The 12,835-nt window shown below is 49.4% G+C and overlaps 2 protein-coding genes across 8 annotated transcripts in view; both read left to right on the top strand.

The window, feature by feature from the left end:
• The window catches only part of SIK3 (SIK family kinase 3), a 261,417-nt gene extending 254,026 nt beyond the window's left edge, over positions 1-7,391 (top strand). For all 6 annotated transcript variants that reach the window (XM_023208299.2, XM_023208296.1, XM_023208300.1 and 3 more), the window contains 4 exons: positions 1,952-2,115; positions 3,295-3,427; positions 4,332-4,502; positions 5,235-7,391. In XM_023208299.2, coding sequence (XP_023064067.1) covers positions 1,952-2,115; positions 3,295-3,427; positions 4,332-4,489 — 455 coding nt within the window. In that variant the 3' untranslated portion in view covers positions 4,490-4,502; positions 5,235-7,391. The remainder of the gene's footprint in view (positions 1-1,951; positions 2,116-3,294; positions 3,428-4,331; positions 4,503-5,234) is intronic.
• Positions 7,392-12,483: 5,092 nt separating this feature from the next.
• The window catches only part of APOA1 (apolipoprotein A1), a 2,219-nt gene continuing 1,867 nt past the window's right edge, over positions 12,484-12,835 (top strand). For both annotated transcript variants that reach the window (XM_023208294.1, XM_023208292.1), the window contains exon 1: positions 12,484-12,828. The gene's annotated coding sequence lies outside the window, so the exon portion shown is untranslated. The remainder of the gene's footprint in view (positions 12,829-12,835) is intronic.

The raw sequence follows: 12,835 nt of genomic DNA, 5'->3' as shown, positions 1-12,835 counted from the left end.
TCCAAAAAGCATTAACTCAGAAAACCAACCAAGCAAATACAACTTATTTTCAAGTCCCAGGCTTTTAAAGACTGAAGTCAGAAGTGCTACCAGGAGGATCCTGTCAACATAGGTGTGGCTTTAATAGTCTTCTTGACTATCCTTGATCAAGAAAAAGTACTCATTCCTCTTTCTCTCAGAGCATATAGAGTTGTATGCTCTGACAGGATAGGAGCCCATATTAAGACAGCATTTATTTTTATTATTTCTTTTTTGAGATAGAGTCTCACTCTGTTGCCCAGGCTGGAGTGCAGTGGCATGGTCTTGGCTCACTGCAATCTCTGCCTTCTGAGTTCAAGCAATTCTCCTGCCTCAGCCTCCTGAGTAGCTGGGACTACAGGTGCCTGCCACCACACCCGGCTAATTTTTGTATTTTTAGTAGAGGCAGGGTTTCGCCATGTTGGCCAGGCTGGTCTCGAACTCCTGACCTCAGGTGATCCACCTGCCCCGGCCTCCCAAAGTGCTGAGATTACACACTCCCGGCCTAAAGAGCATTTACTGACATCAGTGAAGGAGATCATAATGGGTATAGGACAGTGTTCTAGAACACTGAAGGTTCACAGACATACATGAGACACAGTTCTTGCCTGCAAAGAATTTATAGTCTAATGTGAATGATTAAGTGCATAATTGAACATGGCACCAACGATAATGTTAGAGCAATCAGACACAAAGTGTTTTGAAGTTTAAAGGAAGAAATGATCTATTTCTGTTTGAAAGGAAAAGTTTAATAAAGACAATAGCATTTGATATGAACATAGAATGATGAGTTGCTTTGGATTGGTAGGAATGGAGGCAGAAGAATCAGTTATCTGCAGATAGAAGGAACAGTGAGAGCAAATGCATAGAATTGTGCATAGATGGGGGACAGTTAAGTGGTCCCATTTGACTACAGCTTAGAATGTGTGGAGAGGGGAGTATGTTGGAAGATAGCCGAGGGCAGTGTTGTAAAACGAAAGGGAATGGACTACAGAGTGGTTGGTCTTTGTAGGGTAGTAATGGGGGATTGGTTATGAGTCTAGCAAAATAATCCAGGCAAGAGGTAATCAGGGTTCCATGAGATTGGCAAGAAAGGGATTGAAGTGACCAGCATTGCAGAGGTAGATTCAGCACCAGGAGTAAGGAATCAACAGTGGCCCCAAGAGCTTATGCCTGGAAGATTTGGAAAATGAGGCATCAATACTACATTGTCTGAAGGAGTAGCAGGTTATGGGGGAAGTGGATGGGTTTGGAACTGGACATGGTAAGTGCTACGTGCTGGTTGGATATTCCAAGGAAAGATACCTAGTAAGTAGCTGGAAGTATGGATCTGGGGCTTAAAGGAGCACTTCAGTAATTCTTTACATAAAGGCAGTACAGCCATGAAAACAGATGATGTTGCCAGAGTAAGTGTGGGGAGAGAGAAGGTCAAGGACAAAAATGTGGAGAGTACTTGCTTAGAAAGGGTAGAGGGGCCATCAAAGGAGTCAGAAGCAGCAGTTACAGAAGTAGAAAGAGGAGAGGAGCAGCGTGGTACACTGAGGTCGCTGGGGGAGGAGAGAGGAGGCGGCCGCAGAACAGACGCATCCTCCCAGGCTAGAGCGTCCTGAAAGCTCTGAGAGTAATTCTCATGTGCATCTAGGTTTGAGAACAGATCACTGTTAATTCAACAGAGAAATGAAAGAAGAGAAGGTTCAGTGGGGTCCAGCCATGCCCTGTTATGTGGGATTTTTTTCCCTAAGGGTGTGGCTCATCTTTTGGAGGGCTGGTCCAGGCTCCTCTCAGCCGTGACCACCGGCTGAGGATTAGCAGTTAGTGTCACACGGTCTCCTCAGCCTTGCCCATTGTCCCTTGCAAGACATTTCTTGGATGGGAGTTTCCAGTGCTGGGAGAAGTTCCGCCCCACTGACTCTCTTCTGCTGTGTCTCCTCAGAGCCTGTCATAGGGAACTGCATGGATAGAAGTTCTCCAGGACAAGCAGTGGAGCTGCCGGATCACAATGGGCTCGGGTACCCAGCACACCCTTCTGTCCATGAGCACCACAGGCCCCGGGCCCTCCAGAGACACCACACGATCCAGAACAGCGACGATGCTTATGTATGTTGGTCCCTCCTGCTGCGCAGAGGTGGATCCTCCCAGTCCCAGCCTTGAAACAGAGCATAGTGATGTGGGGTAGCCACTCTTGGCTGCTTTCCTCAGTTGGCATCCAGACTTTCTGGAAACTGGGGGGAGCATTTCTTTTCTTCGTCTTTTTTTTTTTTTTTTTTTTTTTTTGAGACGGAGTCTCACTCTGTCGCCCAGGCTGGAGGACAGTGGTGCAATCTCAGCTCACTACAATTTCCACTTCCCCAGTTCAAGTGAATCTTGTGCCTCAGCCTCCTGAGTAGCTGGGACTACAGGTGCCTGCCACCACGCCTGGCTAATTTTTGTATTTTTAGTAGGTATGGGGTTTTACCATATTGGCCAGGCTGGTCTCGAACTCCTGGCCTCAAGTGATCCGCCCGCCTTGAGAGCATTTCTTTGAGTCACCCTAACAGACCAAACCTTAATTCAAGTAGAATCTGTGCTCCAAATTTTAAACTAAAGAATCAGAAATAGTTGCCATCTGTTCCCTGTAGTTTTGGTTATTAAACCTCTTCTTAGTCTAAACTCAGGCCCCAGCAAATGAGCCCATAAGCTTCTGGTTATTTTTCAGCAGCTACATTGAGCTTACTCAGATCAGGGCAACTGGTGGGCCTCAGCAGTTTTGTTTTCCTAGGGTGGCGCTAGTCTAGTAGCTAGCCACATGTGGCTATTCAAATCTAAACCAATTAAAATTAAAAGCAATTAAAAATTCAGTTCCTCAGTCACACTTTAAGTGCTCAGTAGCCAGTTGTGGCTACTGGTTACCATATTGGACAGGACAGACAGAGAACATTTCCGTCACTGCAGAGTGTGACTGGACGGTGCTGTTCCTAAGACAGAGTCCCAGTGGAGATGGGGAGAGGTCGGAAACCTGGTTTTAGAAGGCCATGTAGGCGTCAAGGTATCACCACCAGCTGAGATTTGCCGCATCCGCACCACCCTCACCACCCCACAGGGGAAAGCCAGGCAGCTTCCCACACTGCGGCTGTGGAGCGCCCCCTTTGGGTGGTGCTGTAGAGGAAGGAGTCTGGAGTGGGGCCCCAGGCTGTCTTTTGCCTGCTATCCTTCAGAAGGACCAGCTGTCTTTAGGGGTTGCCTGAGAGTGGTGCCTTCTCTGGTGTGCTTATTTCTTCTCTTAACTGTTTTCTGCAGGTACAGCTGGATAACTTGCCAGGAATGAGTCTTGTGGCTGGGAAAGCACTTAGCTCTGCCCGGATGTCGGATGCAGTTCTCAGTCAGTCTTCGCTCATGGGCAGCCAGCAGTTTCAGGATGGGGAAAGTGAGGGTGAGGAGCCTTATGCATGGGGCACTCCAGAGAAGTTCCTGGAGGGGCCTCCCTCCATCTTCCGTGACTGCTCCCCTCTTCGGTAGGAAGAGCTCGTGGAGAGGTAGAGCCACAGCATCCCACACGTTCTGGACACAGCCCCTTTCTTCTGGTCTTCCCTGAGTGTGGGTGTGTAAAGGAGGTGTGGCTTCTGGCCAGATGGCACAGGGCTCTCCCATTCCTGTGTCTCATCTCTGTGATGATATGCCTTCAGTCACTTTTTCCGGTTCTGCTTAGAGGGCATCAGGTCCTAATGGCACACTTTTAGCTCTCCTTGGAGCCAGTCAAGGGAGGGTGTCATAACAAATAATAGGTGTAGGCCTCGGACAGGACAGGTCTGCCATCAGTCCCAAGGCTGTCCTTCTCAGGCTCTGCAGGCGAGGCACTTGGCTTTCTGGACCCCGAGATCCTCATCTATAAAGTGGCAAAAACGACAAAGCCTTTATCCTACATCGTGCTCTGAGGGCTGCCTGGCTCAGTGAGTCTAAAGCGCTTAGCACAATGTCTGGAACACAGACAGTGCCAGGAATGGGCTCCTGCAGGCAGTAAAATCATTGTCCCTTTCACCCTTTAAGAGGTGGTCCTTCCTGAAGGAGTCCTCTATCTTCTCTCACACTACAGTAGTTGATCTTACCTAAGGATGGGAAAGGGTAAAGGAAGAGGGCAAAAACGGAACAGGCAGAGGAGAATATAGGAAGAATCTTGGTCACTCAACACCTTGAGGGCCTGCTGTGAGCTAGAATTCAGGGCTGGGAGTCAGGCTGTGGGATGCTCAGACAGGTTGCCTTCGATTCCTCGTCTGTCTCCCCCTTGCTCTCCTAGCCCCCCAGTTCCCTGCCAACCTCAGTTCTTTTTGGTCTTGCAGAATGTGGGGCAAGCCTGGGAGGTCATGAGCACCCAGACCTGAGTGATGGCAGCCAGCATTTAAACTCCTCTTGCTATCCGTCTACGTGTATTACAGACATTCTGCTCAGCTACAAGCACCCGGAAGTCTCCTTCAGCATGGAGCAGGCAGGCGTGTAACAAGAAACAGAGAGTGAGTGTCACCCTGGCCAGGGCCAAACCAGCCCTGTGGCCCAGACCGGGAGCTTCAGCCCATGTGTTGTGGTGGCCAGTGCAGTCGACAGTGCCACGCCTCCCCTCGAGGCCTCACAGTTTCTTGCTTTTCATTAACTACCCTGCTAGTTTTAGGGCATGAGGTAGGGGTGGAGGTGTGCAGAAGAAATGCTAAAGACAGTCTCTTGGTTCGGTTATGGGGAATAAGACACAAGACCCGCCTCGTGTTACAGGTGCTGTAGCCTTTATAGAGACAGCAGTGAGCTACGGCTCCAGAGGATGGAGATGACCTCTGGCCAGCGTAATAAGGAAAGGAGGAAGTCCTTAAATTCAGTCTAAAAGACAAAACCTGGCAGGAAAACATGCCCAGCCATATTTTTTAAGGCCGTACAGAAGCAAGTGGCAGGATATTCCAGACTAGGGAAAAGTGTGATGAGAGGCCCACGGTAGAAAGAATGGGGGGAACTGGCTCGTCTGGCTGGAGTGATGCAGAGAGTACACAGCTGGCACCATGGGTTGTGTCTGGAAAACCTTTGACAGAAGAGGCCTGATGAAAGGGAAGCCACTTGGCAAATCCACATCAGAGCCTCAGTATGGCAAGCTGCCTGAGCACCCGAGGAAAAGTGAGCCCGCTGCATTTTTTTTAAAGTTTTAAATGGAATATTTGAGTCTCTTTTCAAACTAATTCTTCTCTGTGTCTGCTTTATTCCAGGTTTTGTGTACAGCTTGGGAATGAAAAGGTTGATCGTAAACCCACAGTATCTTGCAGCGTTGCGCCAAATTGCCCTTGTGTTTCTCTCCACCCAAAATATCACAGCTCCTTTCCTCACATTTGGTTCAGCCGTGTGCTGTTCTTTTGGGTTCTGAGAGGGTTTTGCCATGTTTGCTTGTATGACCAAGTCACCAAGGAAATAAACAGGAAGGAAATCCATGTTCTTCATCTTTCGTGAAAGTATATTTGAGTTGGTGGTGTTTTTGTTGTGTTTGGGGGTTTGTGTTGTGTTTTGTTTTTGGTATGTTTTCTTCTGGAGGTCATTTACTTTCTTCTTTTTCTTCCTTTCTTTTTTTCCTCTCGTTCCTTTTTTGAAACGGGAGAGCAAAGCAGTTAGAGTTCAGAGGCCGGGGCCTCAGGGCCGCTCCCTCCCCAGCCTTCGTCAGCAGAGCACCCTCCATCCCCCTGCACTGCTCTTCCGCAAAAGCAAATACTAAAGGATGCCGTCCTCTGGAGTCCTAATGGCAGGCAGAGGGACAGAGGAGGGGTGACGGCTTCTGGCACTTCGAGAACAAAAAGAACAAAGAAAGAGAAACCCCCAAGCCTGGCGCCCAGAGAGGTCTTTACTGCTGGGATCCCCGGAAAACTGTCTGTCCCAGCCAAGATCATACGGCGGGTTTAGCGCGGAGGCTGAGAATGACCTGGCACAGATGGTTGGCCAGTTAGAATGTCTCAGTCGGAGCCTTTGCTTTTGGTGGATAACTCAGCTCCCTCTTGTAACCTGGAAAGTTGGTTGCCTTTATCATCCTGCTGGTTTTATCCATGGACTGAACACCCGACAGCAGTGCACTATGCTTTCCGTGACATCTTTCATTCTCATTTTATATTGTGCTATAAAAAGGATTGTTTCTCCATATATATATTATATGTGTATATAATACATATATGTGTGTATATATATTATATATATATATAATATATATGCTCTCCCCTTTCAGCCTCTTTGTCACAGGCAAGAAGTGTAGTAGGTTGCCTTGGGCCCTGCCTCTCTCCTAACCCCCTCTTCCCCACTGGGCACCCTCAGCCCCTATATTTTAATTCTTGATCATGTAGAAATTGTTTTTGGTAAATGTTGATATTATTGTTATTATCATTATTAATAAATAAAGAGAAAAGGAATTTTTGTTTAAATGAGAAATGTTTAACCAGATTCTGTTCTATTTGAATTGTGACTTGCACCTTTTGTTCAAAGTATTTCCTTTAGGCATTGTAATTGTGAGCAGCTCTTACTCGTGCCCGTGACAGATGCAGTGGTCTCCTTTCCCCAGTTGAAGCAGTGCATATGCAATAGCTATTGTTCGTGTTATCCTTATTTCTCTTCATTGTTAGAAACCAAAGTCTTCTCTGCTGGCTGGGGCTGAGAGAGGGTCTGGGTTATCTCCTTCTGATCTTCAAAACAAGAGAGAGACCTTGAATACTCTGACTCTCCACCCTTGTTTTTTCTGAGAAAGGAGAGCAAGAGGTCCTGAGTCCCCTCCTAGTCTTTCATCCTGAATTTGCACAGAGGAAAGCGGGTGCCCGGCATGGCCATCCTGACGTTGCTGGCGGGATCTCCATGCACCTTATCCTTCTCCACTGATACTGGCAGCTCGGCTCCTGGACCCGATATCCCTTGAGTGGAGTCCTGCAGTGCAAGAGCCCTTCCTGGGAGCTGTCCCATGTGTCCATGGTCCCAGTCTCCCCTCCACTTGGTGGGGTCACCAACTACTCACCAGAAGGGGGCTTACCAAGAAAGCCCTAAAAGCTGTTGACTTATCTGTGCTTGTTCCAGCTCTTATGCCCCCAACCTGCCCTGCCACCACCGCGTGCTCAGCCTGATCTGTTTACATGGTACTGTATGTATGGGAGAGCAGACTGCACCCTCCAGCAACACCAGAAGAAAGCCAGTGAGCCTACTAACCATGCCATCTTGCAAACTACACTTTAAAAAAAAAACTCATTGCTTTGTATTGTAGTAACCAATATGCGCAGTATATGTTGAATGTATATGAACATTCTTTCCTATTTCTGTTCTTTGAAAACGTCAGAAGTATTTTTTTTTTTCTTTCTCATTTTATGTTGAACTAAAAAGGATTAAAAAAAAATCTGCAGACTCAAGTTGCTAAGACCTTTTGTCCTTCCTTTTGTCCTTTTGTGAGGCACTTACTTACAACTTGGTTACTTAGTTGGACAGTAGGAGGTTGTGTAGATAGAAGCCTGATTGTGTTCTTAGGCTGATAGATTATTTGCCTGTGGTTCGGAGTCTAGTTAGGAGAAGCCTCAGGTAAGTGGGAGCTGGAGCAGTGGAGGCTGGAGAGGTCTCCCAGGCCTAGGGTGGGGCTTTGAGTGATTCATGATCTCATCTCACCCTTGTGAAACTCACATTCTCTAGAAGCCTGGTTCACACTGTGTCCCTGGGCACCCAGCTCAGACTCTGCCCCATCAGAAGGGAGCATTTGAATTTGCTGGGCCAGGTGGAAAACAGCTTCCTTGAAAGGGCACTTTTGAAGAGTATGGGGAAGGATCCTCGAAGAGTGGACACACGCTGGACCCTTCATGATGTGACCTCCATTGGCCGAATGAAAGGACAGCCAAATAAGTATTTGGAAAGAAAGGGAGGGGCCGGGCGTGGCTCACGCCTGTAAATCCAGCACTTTTGGAGGCAGAGGCGGGTGGATCACCTGAGGTCAGGAGTTCGAGACCAGCCTGGCCAATGTGGCGAAATCCCGTCTTTACTAGAAATACAAAAATTGGCCGGGTGTAGTGGCGGGCGCCTGTAGTCCCAGCTACTCGGGATGCCGAGGCAGAAGAATGGCTTGAACCCAGGAGACAGAGGTTGCTGCAGCAAGCCAAGATTGTACCACTACACTCCAGCCTGGGTGACAGCAGGATACTCCATCTCAAAAAAACAGGCAGGGCAGGGGTGGGATTTTCCTATAGTTTTCTCCTTTATCCATATCTGAACTTCCAAGGGCAGGATAGAGTTTCCAGCACGTTTCCAGGCATGGCTAAGAGACAGGTGGTTGAAGTCTTCTATGAAGAAAGCTTACTGAAGCTGGAAACACCATCTGCGTTCACAGAAGGAAGAATGAGAGGTGGGAATTTAGAAAGCCTTCCAAACTGGGCATGGTGTCATGCGCCTATAACCCCAGCTGCTCAGGAGACGGAGGCAGGAGAATTACGTAAGCCCAGGAGTTCGAGTCCAGCCTGGGCAACATAGCAAGACCTCACTTGTATAAAAAATAAACTTAACCAGGCTTAGTGGCACATGCCTATAGTCCCAGCTGCTCAGGAGGCTGAGGCTGAAGGATCATGTGAGCCCAGGAGTTTGAGGCTGCAGTGAGCCATGATCGCACCACTGCATTCCTGGAAAGAGAAAGACTACAAGGCTGTGGAGGGGCTAGAAAGTTGCTGTAGGGCCATTTAGATTAGAGAAGAAAACAGCCTTCTCAAGAAGGGTCTTCTAAAACTCCCGAGTCTGTGTATGCTCTCATGGAGGACTAGGTGAGTCTCCAGAACCAAACAGTGATAATACCCAGATCCCTTCCAGCAAATTGTAGCACCTGTTGTAATAGGTGCCACTCCCTCCTAAAATCAGCCAGGGTGCCTTTGGACCAGAGGTAGGGTGAGCTTTTGGAGGAAGCAGGGCACTGGCTCCTGGATACAGACTGGAGAGCTCAGCTCCAGAAAACAGGAGCCATGCTGACAGAAAACCATGTAGAGCACGATTTTCTTTCTGACTTTGTGCCAGCCCCCACCCCACACCAACTGCAAAGATCAAGAATTCAGAGGGCTACTGTGCTTCCCTCCTGCTGATCAAAGATGAGCTCTGTCCTGGCCTTAGTCTTTTCCAAGCAGGAGGGCAGGAGAGAATCTTGCATAGTTGGCTGCAGTGCCCCACCCATGGGTCTAACTTGGGGCTGCAGCAAAATTGCCAAATAGGAAATACTGGGGGTGGGGGTCCTGTCTCCCCTGCTCAGTCGACACCTCCCCTCCCTAACTCTCATTCTGGCTGACACCACATGTTCCCAGAAGAAATGTTCTGAGCAGGGGCTGGTATGAGACTGCCTCCCCTCCCAGGACCCACTCCTCCCTATGACCAGGCTGGTGACCCTCCCTTTAGCGTGCCAGTGCCATTCGCTGAGCAAATAGGTGCCAGACCTAGCAGGGGACAGAGTCCTCCCGATACGGACGGACCAGTATGCTGGGACATAAATTGTGAAAGGAGTTGCTGATCTTTCTGTGCAAAATCCACTCCTGCAGTCGCTGCCAACACTTCCACACATGTCAGGGCATCCAGGGCCAGGACTCGGTAACCCTATTCAGGAGCAGTTGCTCTGGAGACTCCCAAGACGTGGGAGAGAAGTGGGTGAAAACAGAGGCCTACTTTGTGGGCCCTGCAGCCACTAAACAGTCCAACCCATTGCCACTGAGCGCCTTGAACAATGCCTGGCTGGACCCTGAGTCTGGGTGTGTCATCAACCCAGTTTGTTGTTGTTGTTGTGAGTTTTTCCATCAGCTCTGTCCAGAAAGACTTCCTTCCTTTCCAAAATATTAGTAAAAGGGCCTTGGACGAGTTTAAGCCAAATACCTTGCAGTAAAATGGAGTGGCCACCCTGGTGGATAAGTACATTTAAAAAAGGAAACTGCCTGCTTGGTAAGATGCTGTTCAACAGCACCCCGTATCCTAGAATGTCCTTGCAGTCCCCGAACCAGGAAACTGAGAAGTCCCTGAACAGACTGCAAAGGCTGCAGGCTCCGCAAGGGTGCAAGGCCACCCTTGACAAACTAGAAGCCAGGCCTCCCGATTCCCACTCCTGCCAGTGCTACATAGTTAACAGCTGAAGGATGCAGGGCAGCGCTGAGCTGCAGTTTTCCCACAGGCAAAAATCACAAGGGTAAAATCTGGCCTCCAGCCTTACAGGGACATTCTAAGTTGGGAAAGTGCTTTGGCCACTAAAGAACTGTGCAAATGTTAAATACTAGGTTTAGCCATAACAATCCTTTTAGTAACAAACCAAAGAGAAGGGTGAAACACTGGCAAGTATCTTGGAGTCCAACCACGAAGCTTTTGAGGTTCTCCCATGTGCTGACTGGGACAATCTCTACCCCCTAAAAGAAAAGATGCCCTCTTGGCCCGAGACCCCTGTGAGCTGTCCCAGCAGCGGACCAGCCACCTTCCCACTTTCTAAAGCTACAGACAGCTGGGATGGCCAAGTAGGCAGTCCAGGCTGACGGCTCACCAAGGCCACCTTCCTGTCTACACAGTCCCACAGACATCTGGGGCCACTTCAGTCCTGGAAAAGACCCATATCTCAGCAACTGCAAGTTAAGGTCAAGCAGAGAAATGTGGGATTGCTGCCTTCATGCCTGCTGCGGAAGCTGAGGTCTCAGGTCTGATAAAGCAGGTGTAGTGGGAATAAGGGAATACAATACCAGAAACTGGGATTCTAGAAAACAGAATAGTTACTGTTTACTAAGTGCGAGGTACCTTTCTAACACTTTTGCATATATGTTGAAATTTCATGCTTAAAACGATACAAATTTATTATCTTACAGTTAGGGAGGACAGAAGTCCAAAATGGGTCACACTGGGCTAAAATCATGGTGCCAGCAGAGCTGTGCTCCTTCTGGAGGCTACAGGGAAAAATCCTTTGCCTTCTCCAGCTTCTAGGGAAGGGCTACCCGTGTCCCTGAGCTCATGGCCCCCCTTCCAGCAGTCACATGAGTCTGACCTCCGCTGCCATCCTCACATCTCCTTCTCTGACTCTGAGGCCACTGCCCCCCTCTTGTATAACTAAGGACCCCCGTGATGACAGTGGGCCCACCTGGAGAATCCAGGCCAACCACCCCATCTCCAGGTCCTTAATCACACTGGCAAAATCTTTTTTTGCCATGGAAGGTAGCAAAGCCACAGGTTCCAGGGATGAGTATGTGGACATCTTTGGGGAGCATTATTCTGCTTGCCACAGAGTAACCCCTGCTGTAACTCCGGGCGATGGCATGTTCTATCATTATCTTCAATCAGAAACTGATGTGTGGGGAGGTGACGCATCATAACTCATCCAGGGTCACACAGCTAATAAGTGGCAGAGCTGGGATTCAAATCTAAGGTTTTCTGGCTCCAGAATCTTCTCTGAAGTGAAAGGCATGAGGCCGACCACTCCCTGATCTGGTAAACAGAGACGTCAGGCTGGTTTGTAGTGTTAGGGAGTTTCCTGGGGTGATGGTACAGGGTACATTTCTGCCCTGCATCCTAAGTCCAGAGACTGGGTTCTAGGTCCAGCCTTGCTTGTAACTCCCTGAGAGATGAGAGCCTTTGGGCAAAGTCCCTCCGTGCTCTTCAGTCTGTTCATCTGTGAGATGGTGGCGTGGGAAGAGGCTGGAGTGATCTCACAGTTCTTCTCAGCCTGCATCACGGGCTCTAGGACTTAGGTCCTGTCAGTAACCTGCTGGGGGAGGTCCGGGCCTTCCAGGAGAAACCTGACAAGATGGTGCTGAAAACACGAATGGACACACTGCACTTTACATTCACAGGCTTTCTCAGGGGCCTCCAAAACCCTGACCATTCTTGCCCCATTTTGCAGATAAAAAACCGAGGCTCAGAGAGATTACATAACTTGCCCACAATCTTCCTCCAGCAAAATGGAGGCCAAGTGAAATGAGAAAGTAGGTCCCCTGCCACTTCCTTACCCGAGGATCTTCTCCCCACACCAGGGCTTCCCAAGGGCTGAGATCCAGTCTCACCTGTGCGTGATCAAATGTAAGTGTGAACAATGCAAAGGGAGACGTCTTCAATCTAAGGGCCTTCAATTCTGTAATGTAATTCTGAGATTATGCCCTTTTCTTGTTAAAGTCTTTCCTTTTTGAAGTGATGGTCTTTACAATATCTTTACATGACAGGATTAAAAGTTGGCAGCTCCGAATTGGTCTCAAGAGTGTTTTGGAATGCAAGAGGTCTCCAAAACCTCAGTCTGGGAGCCACAGAGCGCTCTCCCCTCTCCCCATGGGGTTTACCAGTTTGGGAGACTTGGAGGGAGGCCTGGAGGACCTGCTGGGGACTAAAGCAGCGCACTGGCGGGAGGACAGGACGGGGGGAAGGGGAAGGGGAGTGAATTAGTCTCCCTGGAATGCAGGATGGTGGGGGAGGAGGTCTCCTGGGTGGAGGAGTCCCAGCGTCCCTCCCCTCTGCCCCCTCCTCCTCTGCCAACACAATGGACAATGGCAACCGCCCACACACTCCCATGGAGGGGAAGGGATGAGTGCAGGGAACCCCGACCCCACCCCAGGGACCTGCAAGCCTGCAGACACTCCCCTCCCGCCCCCACCGAACCCTTGACCCCTGCCCTGCAGCCCCCGCAACTTGCTGTTTGCCCACTCTATTTGCCCAGCCCCAAGGACAGAGCTGATCCTTGAACTCTTAAGTTCCACATTGCCAGGACCAGTGAGCAGCAACAGGGCCAGGGCTGGGCTTATCTGCCTCCCAGCCCAGCCCCTGGCTGGAGACATAAATAGGCCCTGCAAGAGCTGGCTGCTTAGAGACTTCGAGAAGGAGGTGAGTC

Source organism: Piliocolobus tephrosceles, chromosome 13 (assembly GCF_002776525.5).
Source record: "Piliocolobus tephrosceles isolate RC106 chromosome 13, ASM277652v3, whole genome shotgun sequence".
Classification (NCBI taxonomy): domain Eukaryota; kingdom Metazoa; phylum Chordata; class Mammalia; order Primates; family Cercopithecidae; genus Piliocolobus; species Piliocolobus tephrosceles.
The sequence above is the reverse complement of the archived record's forward strand: the minus strand, read 5'-3'. Positions and strand labels throughout refer to the sequence as shown.